At 43.9% G+C, this 14,839-nt stretch overlaps 1 protein-coding gene across 4 annotated transcripts in view; it reads right to left on the bottom strand.

Annotated features, from left to right (window-relative positions):
* Nucleotides 1-6,320: 6,320 nt before the first annotated feature.
* Nucleotides 6,321-14,839, bottom strand: part of LOC118369435 (arginyl-tRNA--protein transferase 1-like) — a 183,708-nt gene continuing 175,189 nt past the window's right edge. For all 4 annotated transcript variants that reach the window (XM_035753811.2, XM_035753813.2, XM_035753814.2 and 1 more), the window contains one exon: nt 6,321-12,941. In XM_035753811.2, coding sequence (XP_035609704.1) covers nt 12,763-12,941 — 179 coding nt within the window. In that variant the 3' untranslated portion in view covers nt 6,321-12,762. The remainder of the gene's footprint in view (nt 12,942-14,839) is intronic.

Here is a 14,839-nt window from a genome sequence, read left to right as displayed (position 1 = left end):
AGCTGGTGCTTAAAGCTAGTGAGGGAGATATGAGTCTCCTGCCTCAGTGTTTTTTGCAGTTCGTTCCAGTCATTGGCAGCAGAGAACTGGAAGGAAAGGCAGCCAAAGGAAGAATTGGCTTTGGGGGTGACCAGTGAGATATACCTGCTGGAGCGCGTGCTACGGGTGGGTGCTGCTATGGTGACCAGTGAGCTAAGGAGGGGCTTTACCTAGCAGAGACTTGTAGATGACCTGGAGCCAGTGTGCTTGGCGACGAGTCTGAAGCGAGGGCCAGCCAACGAGAGCGTACCGTCGTGGCCAAAAGTTTTGAGAATGACACAAATATGAATTTTCACAAAGTCTGCTGACTCAGTATGATGGCAATTTGCATATATTCCAGAATGTTATGAAAAGTGATCAGATTAATTGAAATTAATTGCAAAGTTCCTCTTTGCCATGCAAATGAACTGAATCCCCCCCAAAACATTTCCACTGCATTTTAGCCCTGCCACAAAAGGACCAGCTGACATCAAGTCCGTGATTCTCTCGTTAACACAGGTGTGAGTGTTGATGAGTACAAGGCTGGAGATCACTCTGTCATGCTGATTGAGTTCGAATAACAGACTGGAAGCTTCAAAAGGAGAGTGGTGCTTGGAATCATTGTTCTTCCTCTGTCATCCATGGTTACCTGCAAGGGAACACGTGCCGTCACCATTGCTTTGCACAAAAAGGGCTTCACAGGCAAGGATATTTCTGCCAGTAAGATTGCACCTAAATCAACAATTTATCGGATCATCAAGAACTTCAAGGAGAGCGGTTCAATTGTTGTGAAGAAGGCCTCAGGCGCCCACGAAAGTCCAGCAAGGGCCAGGACCGTCTCCTAAAGTGCATCTGCATCCACAGTGAAGTGAAGACTTTTGGAGGATGGCCTGGTGTCAAGAAGGGCAGCAAAGAGGCCACTTCTCTCAATGAAAAACATCAGGGACAGACTGATATTCTGCAAAAGGTACAGGGATTGGACTGCTGAGGACTGGGGTAAAGTCATTTTCTCTGATGAATCCCCTTTCTGATTGTTTGGGGCATCTGGAAAAAAGCTTGTCCGGAGAAGACCAGGTGAGCGCTACCATCAGTCATGTGTCATACCAACAGTTAAGCATCCTGAGACCATTCATGTGGGGTTGCTTCTCAGCCAAGGGAGTGGGCTCACTCACAATTTTGCCTAAGAACACAGAATGGAATAAAGAATGGTACCAACACATCCTCCGAGAGCAACTTCTCCAAACCATCCAGGAACAGTTTGGTGACGAACAATGCCTTTTCCAGCATGATGGAGCACCTTGCCATAAGGCAAAACAAACATCGATATTTTGGGTCCATGGCTAGGAAACTCCCCAGACCTTAATCCCATTGAGAACTTGAGAGGCGGGAGGACAACCAAAAACCCACAAATTCTGACAAACTCCAAGCATTGATTATGCAAGAATGGGCTGCCATCAGTCAGGATGTGGCCCAGAAGTTAATTGACAGCATTCCAAGGCGCATTGCAGAGGTCTTAAAAAAGAAGGGTCAACACTGAAAATATTGACTCTTTGCATCAACTTCATATAATTGTCAATAAAAGCCTTTGATGTTTATGAAATGCTTGTAATTATATTTCAGTATTCCATAGTAAACTCTGACCAAAATATCTAAACACACTGAAGTAGCAAACTTTGTGAAAATTAATATATGTCATTCTCAACTTTTGGCCACGACTGTAAAGGTCACAGTGGTGGGTAGTATATGGGGCTGTGGTGACAAAACGGATGGCACTGTGATAGACTACATCCAATTTGTTTTTTTAAATGTATTTTTACCCCTTTTTTCTCCCCAATTTCGTGGTATCCAATTGTTAGTAACTACTATCTTGTCTCATCGCTACACTCCCATACGGGCTCGGCAGAGACAAAGGTTGAAAGTCATGCGTCCTCCGATACACAACCCAACCAAGCTGCACTGCTTCTTAACACAGCGCTCATCCAACCAGGAAGCCAGCCGCACCAATGTGTCGGAGGAAACACTTTGCACCTGGCAAGCTTGGTTAGCGCGCCCTGCGCCCGGCCCGCCACAGGAGTCGCTGGTGCGCGTATTTGTAGTTGTCCACAAATTCCACGTCAGAACCGTCCAGAGTAGTGATGCTGGACGGGTGGGTGGGTGCGGGCAGCGATCGGTTGAAGAGCATGCATTTAGTTTAACTTGCATTTAAGAGCAGTTGAGGCCACAGGAGGAGAGTTGTATGGCATTGAAGTTCGTCTGGAGGGTTGTTAACACAGTGTCCAAAGAAGGGCCAGAAGTATATAGAATGGTGTCGTCTGCGTAGAGGTGGATCAGAGAATCACCAGCAGCAACAGCGACATCATTGATGTATACAGAGAAGAGTCGGCCCGGGAATTGAACCCTGTGGCACCCCCATAGAGACTACCAGAGTTCCGGACAACAGGCCTTCCGATTTGACGCACTGAACTCTATCAGAGAAGTAGTTGGTGAACCAGGCGAGGCAATCATTTGAGAAACCAAGGCTGTAGAGTCTGTGGTGATTGACAGAGTCGAAAGCCTTGGCCAGGTCGATGAATACGGCTGCACAGTAATGTCTCTTATCAATGGCGGTTATGATATCATTTAGGACCTCGAGCGTGGCTGAGGTACACCCATGACCAGCTCTGAAACTCGATCGTAGTGGAGAAGGTATGGGGTGATTCGAAAGTGTCATAAATCTGTTTGTTAACTTGGCTTTCGAAGACCTTAGAAAGGCAGGTTTGGATAGATATAAGTCTGTAGCAGTTTGGTCTAGAGCGTCTCCCCCTTTGAAGAGGGGGATGACCGCGGCAGCTTTCCAATCTTTGGGGATCTCAGTATTGTCTAGAATGTCACTGTACGGTGTAGCGTCAAGATTTCCCGTCACTGAAACTAAGGGGCTTAGCCCGACCCATGAAAAACAGCCCCAGATCATTATTCCTCCTACAGTTAGCACTATGCATTGGAGCAGGTAGAATTCTCATGGCAACCACCAAACCCAGATTTGTCCCTCGGACTGGTAAAGCATGATTCATCACTCCAGAGAACGCGTTTCCGCTGCTCCAGAGTCCATTGGCGGCGAGCTTTACACCATTCCAGCCGATGCTTGGCATTGCGCATGTTGATCTTCGGCTTGTGTGTGGCTGCTCAGCCATGGAAACCCATTTCATGAAGCTTCCGACGAACAGTCCTTGTGCTGACGTTGCTCACAGAGGCATTTTCAGCGGTCTTGTTCTGTGAGCTTGTGTGGCCTACCACTCAGGTGGCTGAGCTGTTATTGCTCCTAGACCTTTCACTTCACAGTAACAGCACTTACAGTTGACCAGGGACAGATATCTGAAGAACTGACTTGTTATGGAGATTGTGCTTGATTTTATACAACTGTCAGCAACGAGTGTGGCTGAAATAGACGAATCCACTAATTTGAAGGGGTGTCCACATACTTTTGCATATATATAGTCTCCACCATGTCAAAGCACATTTGCCATGCTTCCGTAATCACTTTGACTAAATACGGTCTCTTTCTGTACAATACGGCCAATCATCATGTCCTGTGCCCTGGAGTGAGAGATAGAGGCAGCAAGCTCCGTAGTCCACGGGCTCCGGGGCTGCTGGTAGTGGTGTGTTGAATCTGTGTGACAGTACCCAGTGGGAGTGGGCGCCCCTCTGTCCCTCTGGTAATCCTCAGCAGAAAGGGCCTGCATTTAGGCTGCGATACGCTTAATCCGGGGGCCTTGTTCACAAAGGAGCCCAGCACTTCCTCTGGCCTGGGAACTTCCGCTGGGTGGCTGGGGGCTGGCATGGGTTGCCAGTACAAACATGCTACAACCATGAACAACACGTCCACAGAGGCCGAGATTGAACAAACACTGTAATACATACACATAGTCGTGCACATGTGTGTACGTGCAAATGCACAGGCAGGCATACACAGGCACACACACAAACATTGAGACAGACACACAAACACTTGTGCATTCATAGTGTCCTAATGTGGCCAATCAAAACAAGCTACAAGCTTTTACCATTTACACAAGGGCCAGAGAGAGTAAACAACACACACACTCACTGTCCCCGCAGTCAGTGACAAGTCTGAATAGAGTAAAAAGTCTGAATAGAGTAAAAATAAACGCAGAGGACAGAAAAAGAAAGAGATCAAACAGTATTGTGACAGATACATACCATTAACAAACAGGAAGACAGTGTATGCGTCCCAAATGGCACCCTATTCCCAATATAGTGCACTACTTCTGACTCGGTCCCATAGGGCTCTATGTAAAAGTATTGCGTTCTGGTCAAAAGTAATGCACTATGTAGAGAAAAGGGTGTCATTTGCAACATAAACAGTGAAAAGAAAGCCTTTATTTAGCAGATTATTCAGATGTTCCATGGAATTTCCAGGTTGACTTTCATACTGAGTACACAGTTTGTGGGTAGATGCACGTGTCATAGGACCATACTGGTTGATGACGCAGTATCCTACAATCTCAGTTCTGACCTCAGACACTCGTGACCACTCAAATGTACTTTTATTTTGAAAAGATGTGAACCCGTATTGTAAACTACGACACAAGGTACACTGGCTCGGTATCGTCTTTTTGATTCTACGGCGAAATAAACAATAGTAGGCAGCCGTGTAACACTGACATACAGTATCAAATAAATAAAAACTTGGAATAGGTCCCAGGTCTGTCGAATGGACCGATTTCGTTACGTGATAAAAATGTAGCATGTAAATGAGATCCAAATTGAGGTTATTGACCCAGGTAGTTATAGATATATTTTATAGATCCTATATCTATAGGAGGATATCTATAGTGTAGCCTATGGTAAGACAGGATCAAATGTAAGTGGTCCAAATATAACAAAAACTGCCTTTAATCCAAAAATCACACACACACAGGGGATGGACGATTGTGCGACTGAGGTCCGGGGGAAAAGCGTGGCTAATATGGGAGAGGAACACTTGATCCAATATAGCTCCAGTCAGCGCCAGTGTTTTCTTCCTGGATAATTTGCCTGTCACTCTAAACCATTTCTGTGGCTGTCTCCCAAATGGAACCCTTATCCCTTTATAGTGCACTACTTTTGACCATACAGCTCTGGTCAAGATTAGTGCACCATAGGGATAGGGTGCCATTTGGGACACAAATAGACAGGTCTTAAAGAAAGTGTGTCGTCCCCCCCCCAAGAGTGATGACAACTCAGTCATTTCATTGCAATGGCCATAGAAGTTGGCAAGACAACACAAACAGACCTGGAACCAGGATAGGTTTGTTCCTTTTACTTTCAGTGAGCTGGTTGCTTTTCAAACTTGGCTGCAGAAACAGCCTCTGGAAAACAGCAGAGCAGGCCTGCTAGACAGATAGATACTGTCCAGGGTCAAACTCACTGACTCACTCCCAGAGTCTGTGGTTAAAACACAACTGTTCTTTGTGTGTTGCTCTAACCAGAGGCTGGCTGTAGCTCTGTCTGTGGTTAAAACACAACTGTACTAAGAGTGTGTGTTTGTGAGTGTGTATTAATTTAACCCAAGGCTAGCTGAAGCTCCTTGGTTAATAGGAGGGCCACAGAGTCGTTGCTCTCGGTTAAAGGCACAACAGAAATGACCAAACTGTCCCAGCATTAGGAATGGCTTTAACACATCTGCCTTATAATTGAATGTTCACGTCGATTAGACCTTCAGGCGGAGTGCGTTGGTCCTGCATGTGTATCGTGGGATAGCGCAGACTTAGGTAGTGTTCATTAGGCACAAAATTAACAGCAAAGAAAACGGGCCGATGCTGGGAGCGACTATCTGGATTCTTCCAATAAGAGGTACCTTATTTGTAATTTTCCATTGCAATTTATTTTAATGTGCCTCAACGAAAACAAGCCTGACCCAGTGTAGCCTAGCGCCTAGCTCAGAGCTGGAGGCTAGCCTGTTGACGTGGGTCTGGCCTGGCTCTGCTCTGGAGCTGCCTGCCGTTGACACTCTTTTGGAAGCACAGAGGGCCAATTGCATTCATGTTCTGCCAGCTCACATATGACACCTGTCGTCTTGCCCAACTCAAACAAGCCTCGACCACATCATTGTGTGTTAGTTTTATACAGTGTCTGTCTGTGCAAATGTACACTTTTATTTGGGCTTGTGTGCGCTTTGGAATGGATCGTGTGTGTGCATGCGCCTGTCCTCCTGCATGTGCCTGTCCGTCCATTCAAGGAAATACCTCTAAAACCCCATTCTCACGATTCCTTGCAGGCTGGCCTGTACATGATTTGCATAGAGAGAAAACCACAAACATAAATAAGTATTTGGATATTTCATCCCTTTATTTGTTTTGAAACAAAATAATAGTATCAATAATAAAAGAGCAAATAAAGCTATAAATATCAGTGACAGACAAACAAGCATACAGCACACACACACACACAAATGTTTGCATCACAGGAATACAACCAGATCATGTTTATTTCAGTGTGGTTTGTGGGTGTGGCGTGTATGAGCCCAATCCTCAGAGTGAAGCAGCAACTTTCAGATTCTCCTCAACTTCACTGATTCTAGATCAGTAAATAGTCTGATCCCATATCAGTACAGAGGAGAACCATGCCTTGTGCTGGGTTAGGGTGAAGGTGATGGCTACTGCTGCTTTCCGTGGGGTGAAAGTCAAACATTATGAAATCAAAATTACACTGACATTAATGTTCCCTGTAACCAAGATTTCTGAGTCTTAATCAACTGGATTGATAGTTCACAACTAAATAGACAACATACTTTGTTAAACTGAAACCTTGCATATTATGGATAAAACTGGCATCTATTAAACGTGATTCAGATATAATATCATAGACGAGGCCGCCAGGTGAGTGCAATATGCCTTCAGAAAGCATTCATACTTTTAGATTTATTTCACATTTTATTGCATTACAGCTGGAATTCAAAATGGATTAAATATGTTTCTCTCTCTCTCATCCATCCATCTCTCAACCCATAACGTATAGTAAGTATAAACATCTTTTTAGACATTTTTGCAAATGTAGTGAAAATGAAACACAGAAATGTCTAATTTACATAAGTATTCACACCCGAGTCAATACATGTTTAGAATCACCCTTGGCAGCTATTAAGGTTGTGAGTATTTCTGGGTAAGTCTAAGAGTTTTGCACACTGGATTGTACAATATTTGCATATTATTTTTCTAATTCTTCAAGCTCTGTCAAGTTGGTTGTTGATCATTGCTAGACAGCCGTTTTCAAGACAATTTAAGTCAAAACTGTAACTAAGCCACTCAGAAATATTCAATGTAGTCTTGGTAAGCACCTCCAGTGTGTTTGACCTTGTGTTTAATGTTTAATATTCGGCGCATGTGACTAATGCATTTTGATTTGATATTGTCCTGATGAAAGGTGAGTGTCTCCCAGTGTCTGTTGAAAAGCACACTAAACCAGGTTTTCCTCTAGGATTGTGCCTGTGCTTAGCTCTATTCCATTAATTTTTTTTACCCCCCCTCAAAAAATCCCTAGTCCTTGCCGATGACAAGCATACCCATAACATGATGCAGCCACCACCATGCTTGGAAATATGAAGTGGTAATTAGTGATGTGTTGTGTTGGATTTGTTCCAAACATGACACTTTGTACTCAGGACAAAGTGCATTTTTGTGCCACATTCTTTGCAGTTTTACTTTAGTGCCTTATTGCAAACAGAATGCATGTTTTGGATTATTTTTATTCTGTACAGGCTTCCTTCATTTAGGTTAGTATTGTGCAGAAACTACGTTGCTGATCCATCTTCAGTCTTCTATCACAGGTCTTTAAAACAAGTAGTTTAAGTCACCATTCGCCTTATGGTGAAATCCCTGAGTGGTTTCTTTCCTTTCCGACAACTAAAGTTAGGAAGGAGGCCTGTATTTTTGTGTGTATTGATACACCATCCAAAGTGTAATTAATAACTTCACCATGTTTAAAGGGATGCTCTTTGCGAGGCATTGGAAAACCTCCCTGGTCTTTGCGGTTGAAACTGTGTTTGAAATTCACTGCTCGACTGAGGGACCTTACAGATAATTCATTGTATGTGTTAATTTGTCCTATTTAGCTAGCTTGCTGTTGCTAGCTAATTTGTCATGGGATATAAACATTGAGTCGTTATTTTACCTGTAATGCACAAGGACCTCTACTTCGACAATTAATCCACACATAAAACGACCAACCGAATTGTTTCTAGTCATCTCTCCTCCTTCCAGGGTTTTTCATCTTTGAACTTATATGGTGATCACTTTCATAGTATTACCACGACAACCGGCAACAAAGTTCATCTTTCAATCACCCACGTCGGAATAACCAATGAGGAAATGGGAGAGGCAGGACTTTCAGCGCGATCTGCGTCAGAAATAGAAAGGAGTTCTATTTTAGCCCTTGGCATCGCAGACGCTCTTTGGCGCACGCAAGCAGTGTGGGTGCAATAATTGAATAACCCGGATTTCAAAATGTATTTTGCGATGCTCGCGCACCCGACGTGTCCGGTCTGGTCAGCGTGTTAATCGATCACCAAACATTTCTGTAGGAGCCAACGATAGTCAGAGGCATGTGTTTTTTTTGTGTGCTGTTGGCGGTAGATGCCTCTTTTTTTCAGAAGCCCTTGCGCACCAGGTAGGCAAAATGTATCCATTTGGAATCATTGAATTTGTCTGAAAAGACAAACTTTGCCTACCCGGCAGACCTGGAGACCTGTGGCTAAATCGAGTGCGCCTACTGCGCTGGCCAATCAGATAGCTCAAATCACTGTGCCTACCTACAGCTTCCACGACCCCAGCCACAGCAAAGACTGATACTAGCTTAGGTAAGATTTTATAACTTTTAAAACCGTTACCATTAGAGATACTGTCAAAGAATACAGCAAATAGCTGCTGTTTTTATGAGTGAGTTCATGTCGAAGTTTTATTCAGCACTGTCAACACTGTTTTAATTCAACACTATTTCAAAACAAAGCACACTTCTCTCTACTTCCACTCGCACTGCAGCTGCATTGAATGAGTAGTCAAGTGTATCGATAGCCCTGCGTTTTATAATTATTAGCAGCTCGTTGTCCATTTTACTATCGCAGAGTATTTAACTTTTTCTGGAATTTGAATTTGTGCCCGAGGCACAATCAAGTGGAAGACTGTGACCCCTCTAAATGGTCAGTTTCATCGGAGGAACGCTATCTCCTTCCCTCCACTGAGACTGATTCCATGTTCAAGACAACTGGGAACTCCTAAAAAAACAAACACAGTTGGAGTCATTAAAACTCGTTTTTCAACCACTCCACACATTTCTTGTTAACAAACTATAGTTTTGGCAAGTCGGTTAGGCCATGTACTTTGTAATCTACAAGTAATTTTTCCAACAATTGTTTACAGACAGATTATTTCACCTATAATTCACTGTATCACAATTCCAGTGGGTCAGAAGTTTACATATACTAAGTTGACTGTGCCTTTAAACAGCTTGGAAAATTCCAGAAAATTATGTAATGGCTTTAGAAGATTCTGATAGGCCAATTGACATAATTTGAGTCAATTGTACCTGTGGATGTATTTCAAGGCCTACCTTCAAACTCAGTGCCTCTTTACTTGACATCATGGGAAAATAAAAATAAATCAACCAAGACCTCAGAGAAAAAAATAGTAGAACTCCACAAGTCTGGTTCATCCTTGGGAGCAATTTCTAAACGCTTGAAGGTACCACGTTCATCTGTACAAACAATAGTACGCAGCCGCCATACCGCTCAGGAAGGAGACAGCATTCTGTCTCCTAGAGATTAACGTACTTTGGTACGAAAAGTGCAAATCAATCCAAGAACAGCAAAGGACCTTGTGAAGATGCTGGAGGAAACAGGTACAAAAGTATCTATATCCACAGTAAAACGAGCCCTATATCAACATAACCTGAAAGGCCACTCAGCAAGGAAGAAGCCACTGCTCCAAAACTGCCATAAAAAAAAGCCAGACTACAGTTTGCAACTGCACATCGTACTTTTTGGGGAAATGTCCTCTAGTCTGATGAAACAAAAATAGAACTGTTCGGCCATAATTACCATCGTTTGGAGGATGCTTGCAAGCCGAAGAACACCATCCCAACCATGAAGCACGGAGTGGCAGCATCATGTTGTGGGGGTGCTTTGCTGCAGGAGGGACTGGTGGTCTTCACAAAATAGATGGCATCATGAGGAATGAAAATTATGTGGCTATATTGAAGCAACATCTCAAGACAACACTCAGGAAGTTAAAGCTTGGTCGCAAATGGTTCTTCCAAATGAATAATGACCCCAAGCATACTTCCAAAGTTGTGGCAAAATGGCTTAAGGACAACAAAGTCAAGGTATTGGAGTGGCCATCACAAAGCCCCTGACCACAATCCTATAGAAAATGTGTGGGCAGAACTGAAAAAGAGTGAGCGAACAAGGAGGCTTTACAAACCATACCCAGTTACACCAGCTCTGTCTGTAAACTTCTGACTTCAACTGAATATATATATATATAAATAAATAAATATATATATATAATAAAAAATAAAAAAGAGATCCGACTGGTCTTACACCTGGCAACTTTCTAGAGCCGACTTTCCGACTTGAAGTTAAATGACGTCATGATTTGCCCTGTTTTTTCAGAGTTCCAAGAGTCTTGAAAGCACCATTACAATTAGATGCAGGCACACTATATATACAGAAGTATGTGGACACCCCTTCAAATTAGTGGATTTGGCTATTTCAGCCACACCCGTTGGTGACAAGTGTATAAAATCGAGCACACAAACATTGACAGTAAAATGGCCTTACTAAAGAGCTCAGTGACTTTCAACCTGGCACCGTCATAGGATGTCACCTTTCCAACAAGTCAGTTCATCAAATTTCTGTCCCTGGTCAACTGTAAATGCTGTTATTGTGAAGTGGAAACATCTAGGAGCAACAAAAGCTCAGCCGTGAAATGGTAGGCCACACAAGCTCACAGAACGGGACGGCCGAGTGCTGAAGCACGTAAAAATCGCCTGTACTTGGTTGCAACACTCACTACTGAGTTCCAAACTGCCTCTGGAAGCAACGTCAGCACAAGAACGGTTTCCACACAAGCCTAAGATCACCATGCGCAATAACAGGCGTCGGCTGAAGTGGTAAAACTCGCTGCTATTGGACTCTGGAGCAGTGGAAAAGCGTTCTCTGGAGTGATGAATCACGCTTCACCATCTGGCAGTTTGACAAATTAATCTGGATTTTTGTGGATGCCAGGAGAACATTAGCTGCCTAAATCCATAGTGCCAACTAAAGTTTGGTGGAGGAATAATGTTTTTCATGGTCCGCCTAGGTCCAGTGAAGAATAATCCTAACGCTACAGCATACAATGACATTCTCAACGATTCTGTGCTGGCAACTTTGTGGCAACAGTTTGGGGTAGGCCCGTTCCTGTTTCAGAATGACAATGCCCCCATGCACAAAGCAAGGTCCATACAGAAATGGTTTGTCGAGATCGGTGTGGAAGAACTTGACTGGCCTGCACAGAGCCCTGACCTCAACCCCATCGAACACCTTTGGGATGAATTGGAACGCCGACTGAGAGCCAGTCCTAACCACCCAACATCAGTGCCTGACCTCACTAATTATCTTGTGGCTGAATGTAAGAAAGTCCTCACAGCAATGTTCCAACATCTAGTGGAAGGCCTTCCCTGAATAGTGGAGGCTATTATAGCCGCAAAGTGGGGACCAACTTCATATTAATCCCCATTATTTTGGAATGAGATGGTCGATGAGCAGGTGTCCACATACTTTTGGTACAATAAAAAAGCGAATTATTTGAAAAATATATTTAAATTCATGCTCAGATGTGCCTTGCTACATCAACTGATTAATTTTGTTATCAATGCTTGAGTTTTGAAATATAATATGGTCTGAGAAGAACAATATTGGCAGGCCAGGCATATAGCCAATATGCTGTGATAATGTACTAGACCTACTGCACAGGCTTCATTCCTACACAACTGTTTTTATTAGGTTCATTTCTTAAGTTATGTTTTAAGAAAATTCTGAGCAGTAGATCACCGCTTGCTTTTTGGCTGCGAAAGTGATCTTGACTGTCCTACAGTAACAAACTAATCAAAATGCTATTGTGTTTTTTTTTAAACCCAAAGCCTTCTTAAAGGCAACCAAAATTATTATTTTTGCGATAGCGTACTGTATATGAAATGTATTAATTATACTGTTAGAATGTTGCAGTCAGACTGATTGCTCATTAGCTTGAAAATTGGTCCCTCCAGGCCCAGTGGTTCTAGTGTTAAACACTATTATTGCACACAGAGTCTATGCAAATTAGTATGTGACTTGTTATGCCCATTTCTACTTCTAAACTTATTTAGACTTGCTATAACAAAGGGGTTGAATACTCAAGACATTTCAGCTTTCATTTTTAATTCATTTGTAAACATTTCTAAAAACATAATTCCATTCTGGGGTATTATGTTTAGGCCAGTGACACAATCTCAATTTAATCCATTTAAAATACAGGCTGTAACACAACAGAATGTGAAAAAAGTGAAGGGACGTGAATTCTTTCTGAAAGCAGGTACATACTTGAATGTGTTGGTTCGGCCTATGTGTAGTAGAGCTAAACTTGGTGAGGCTATTGTAGAGTGAAGCAGTGGAAAGCACTTACAAAGACAGCGGGACAGACAGAGACACATGAGCGGATCAAGGTGCAGGGTGGCGGTGGTGCCCCCAGTGGGTTACGCCCGGTATAGCAGGATCCTCTCAGCACAGAGCTGGCCCACCAGGCCAGCGTACTGCGCCACCTCCATCTCGTCGTTGGAGCCCTTGCGTTTGCGGGCGTAGGCGGCGTAGGGCATGACCGTCCGTCTGTACAGCACCAGAGCACGACCCAGGTCCTTCAGTACGTGTGTGTCACCTGGACAGAAAGACAGACAAGTGGTAAATTCAGTGATGTGAAACGTTCTGAACATTGCAGATAGAAATAGATTGAATTGAGCCGAGATGATTGATTCCATATACAATCTGACTACAGGTTGAATATTTTCCCGGTGTTTTAAAATGGTTTCATCCAGAGAATAAATATATCACTTTCCTCCCTGGTATTTCCAGCAAAAACCGGACGTGTCATTCTAAAGCATATAAAACCATCGGACAGAATCGTGTGCCATTCTAAAGATCAAATTATATACAGCAGAGTCAGACAACCATCAGATTTGGTTCCACACCACCAGAACCAACCCATTGAAACGCATGAGGCATGAGGCATGAGGTAGGCGAATAATTACAATTTTGCAGATTAACACTGGAGTGATAAATGATCAGATGGTCATGTACAGGTAGAGATATTGGTGTGCAAAAGAGCAGAAAAGTAAATAAATAAAAACAGTATGGGGATGTGGTAGGTAAAAATGGGTGGGCTATTTGCCGATAGACTATGTACAGCTGGAGCGATCGGTTAGCGGCTCAGATAGCAGATGTTTGAAGTTGGTGAGGGAGATAAAAGTCTCCAACTTCAGCGATTTTTGCAATTCGTTCCAGTCACAGGCAGCAGAGAACTGGAACGAAAGGCGGCCAAATGAGGTGTTGGCTTTAGGGATGATCAGTGAGATACACCTGCTGGAGCGCGTGCTACGGATGAGTGTTGCCATCGTGACCAGTGAACTGAGATAAGGCGGAGCTTTACCTAGCATGGCCTTGTAGATGACCTGGAGCCAGTGGGTCTGGCGACGAATATGTAGCGAGGGCCAGCCGACTAGAGCGTACAAGTCGCAGTGGTGGGTGGTATAAGGTGCTTTAGTGACAAAACGGATGGCACAGTGATAAACTGCATCCAGTTTGCTGAGTAGAGTGTTGGAGGCAATTTTGTAGATGACATCGCCGAAGTCGAGGATCGGTAGGATAGTCAGTTTTACTAGGGTAAGTTTGGCGGCGTGAGTGAAGGAGGCTTTGTTGCGGAATAGAAAGCAGACTCTTGATTTGATTTTCGATTGGAGATGTTTGATGTGAGTTTGGAAGGAGAGTTTACAGTCTAGCCAGACACCTAGGTACTTATAGATGTCCACATATTCAAGGTTGGAACCATCCAGGGTGGTGATGCTGGTCAGGCGTGCGGGTGCAGGCAGCGAATGGTTGAAAAGCATGCATTTGGTTTTACTAGCGTTTAAGAGCAGTTGGAGGCCACGGAAGGAGTGTTGTATGGCATTGAAGCTCGTTTGGAGGTTAGATAGCACAATGTCCAAGGACGGGCCGGAGGTATATAGAATGGTGTCGTCTGCGTAGAGGTGGATCAGGGAATCGCCCGCAGCAAGAGTAACATCATTGATATATACAGAAAAAAGAGTCGGCCCGAGGATTGAACCCTGTGGCACCCCCATAGAGACTGCCAGAGGACCGGACAGCATGCCCTCCGATTTGACACACTGAACTCTGTCTGCAAAGTAATTGGTGAACCAGGAAAGGCAGTCATCCGAAAAACCGAGGCTACTGAGTCTGCCGATAAGAATATGGTGATTGACCGAGTCGAAAGCCTTGGCAAGGTCGATGAAGACGGCTGCACAGTACGGTCTTTTATCGATGGCGGTTATGATATCGTTTAGTACCTTGAGCGTGGCTGAGGTGCACCCGTGACCGGCTGGGAAACCAGATTGCACAGCGGAGAAGGTACGGTGGGATTCGAGATGGTCAGTGACCTGTTTGTTGACTTGGCTTTCGAAGACCTTAGATAGGCAGGGCAGGATGGATATAGGTCTGTAACAGTTTGGGTCCAGGGTGTCTCCCCCTTTGAAGAGGGGGATGACTGCGGCAGCTTTCCAG

Source organism: Oncorhynchus keta, chromosome 36, assembly GCF_023373465.1.
Source record: "Oncorhynchus keta strain PuntledgeMale-10-30-2019 chromosome 36, Oket_V2, whole genome shotgun sequence".
Lineage (NCBI taxonomy): Eukaryota > Metazoa > Chordata > Actinopteri > Salmoniformes > Salmonidae > Oncorhynchus > Oncorhynchus keta.
The sequence above is the reverse complement of the archived record's forward strand: the minus strand, read 5'-3'. Positions and strand labels throughout refer to the sequence as shown.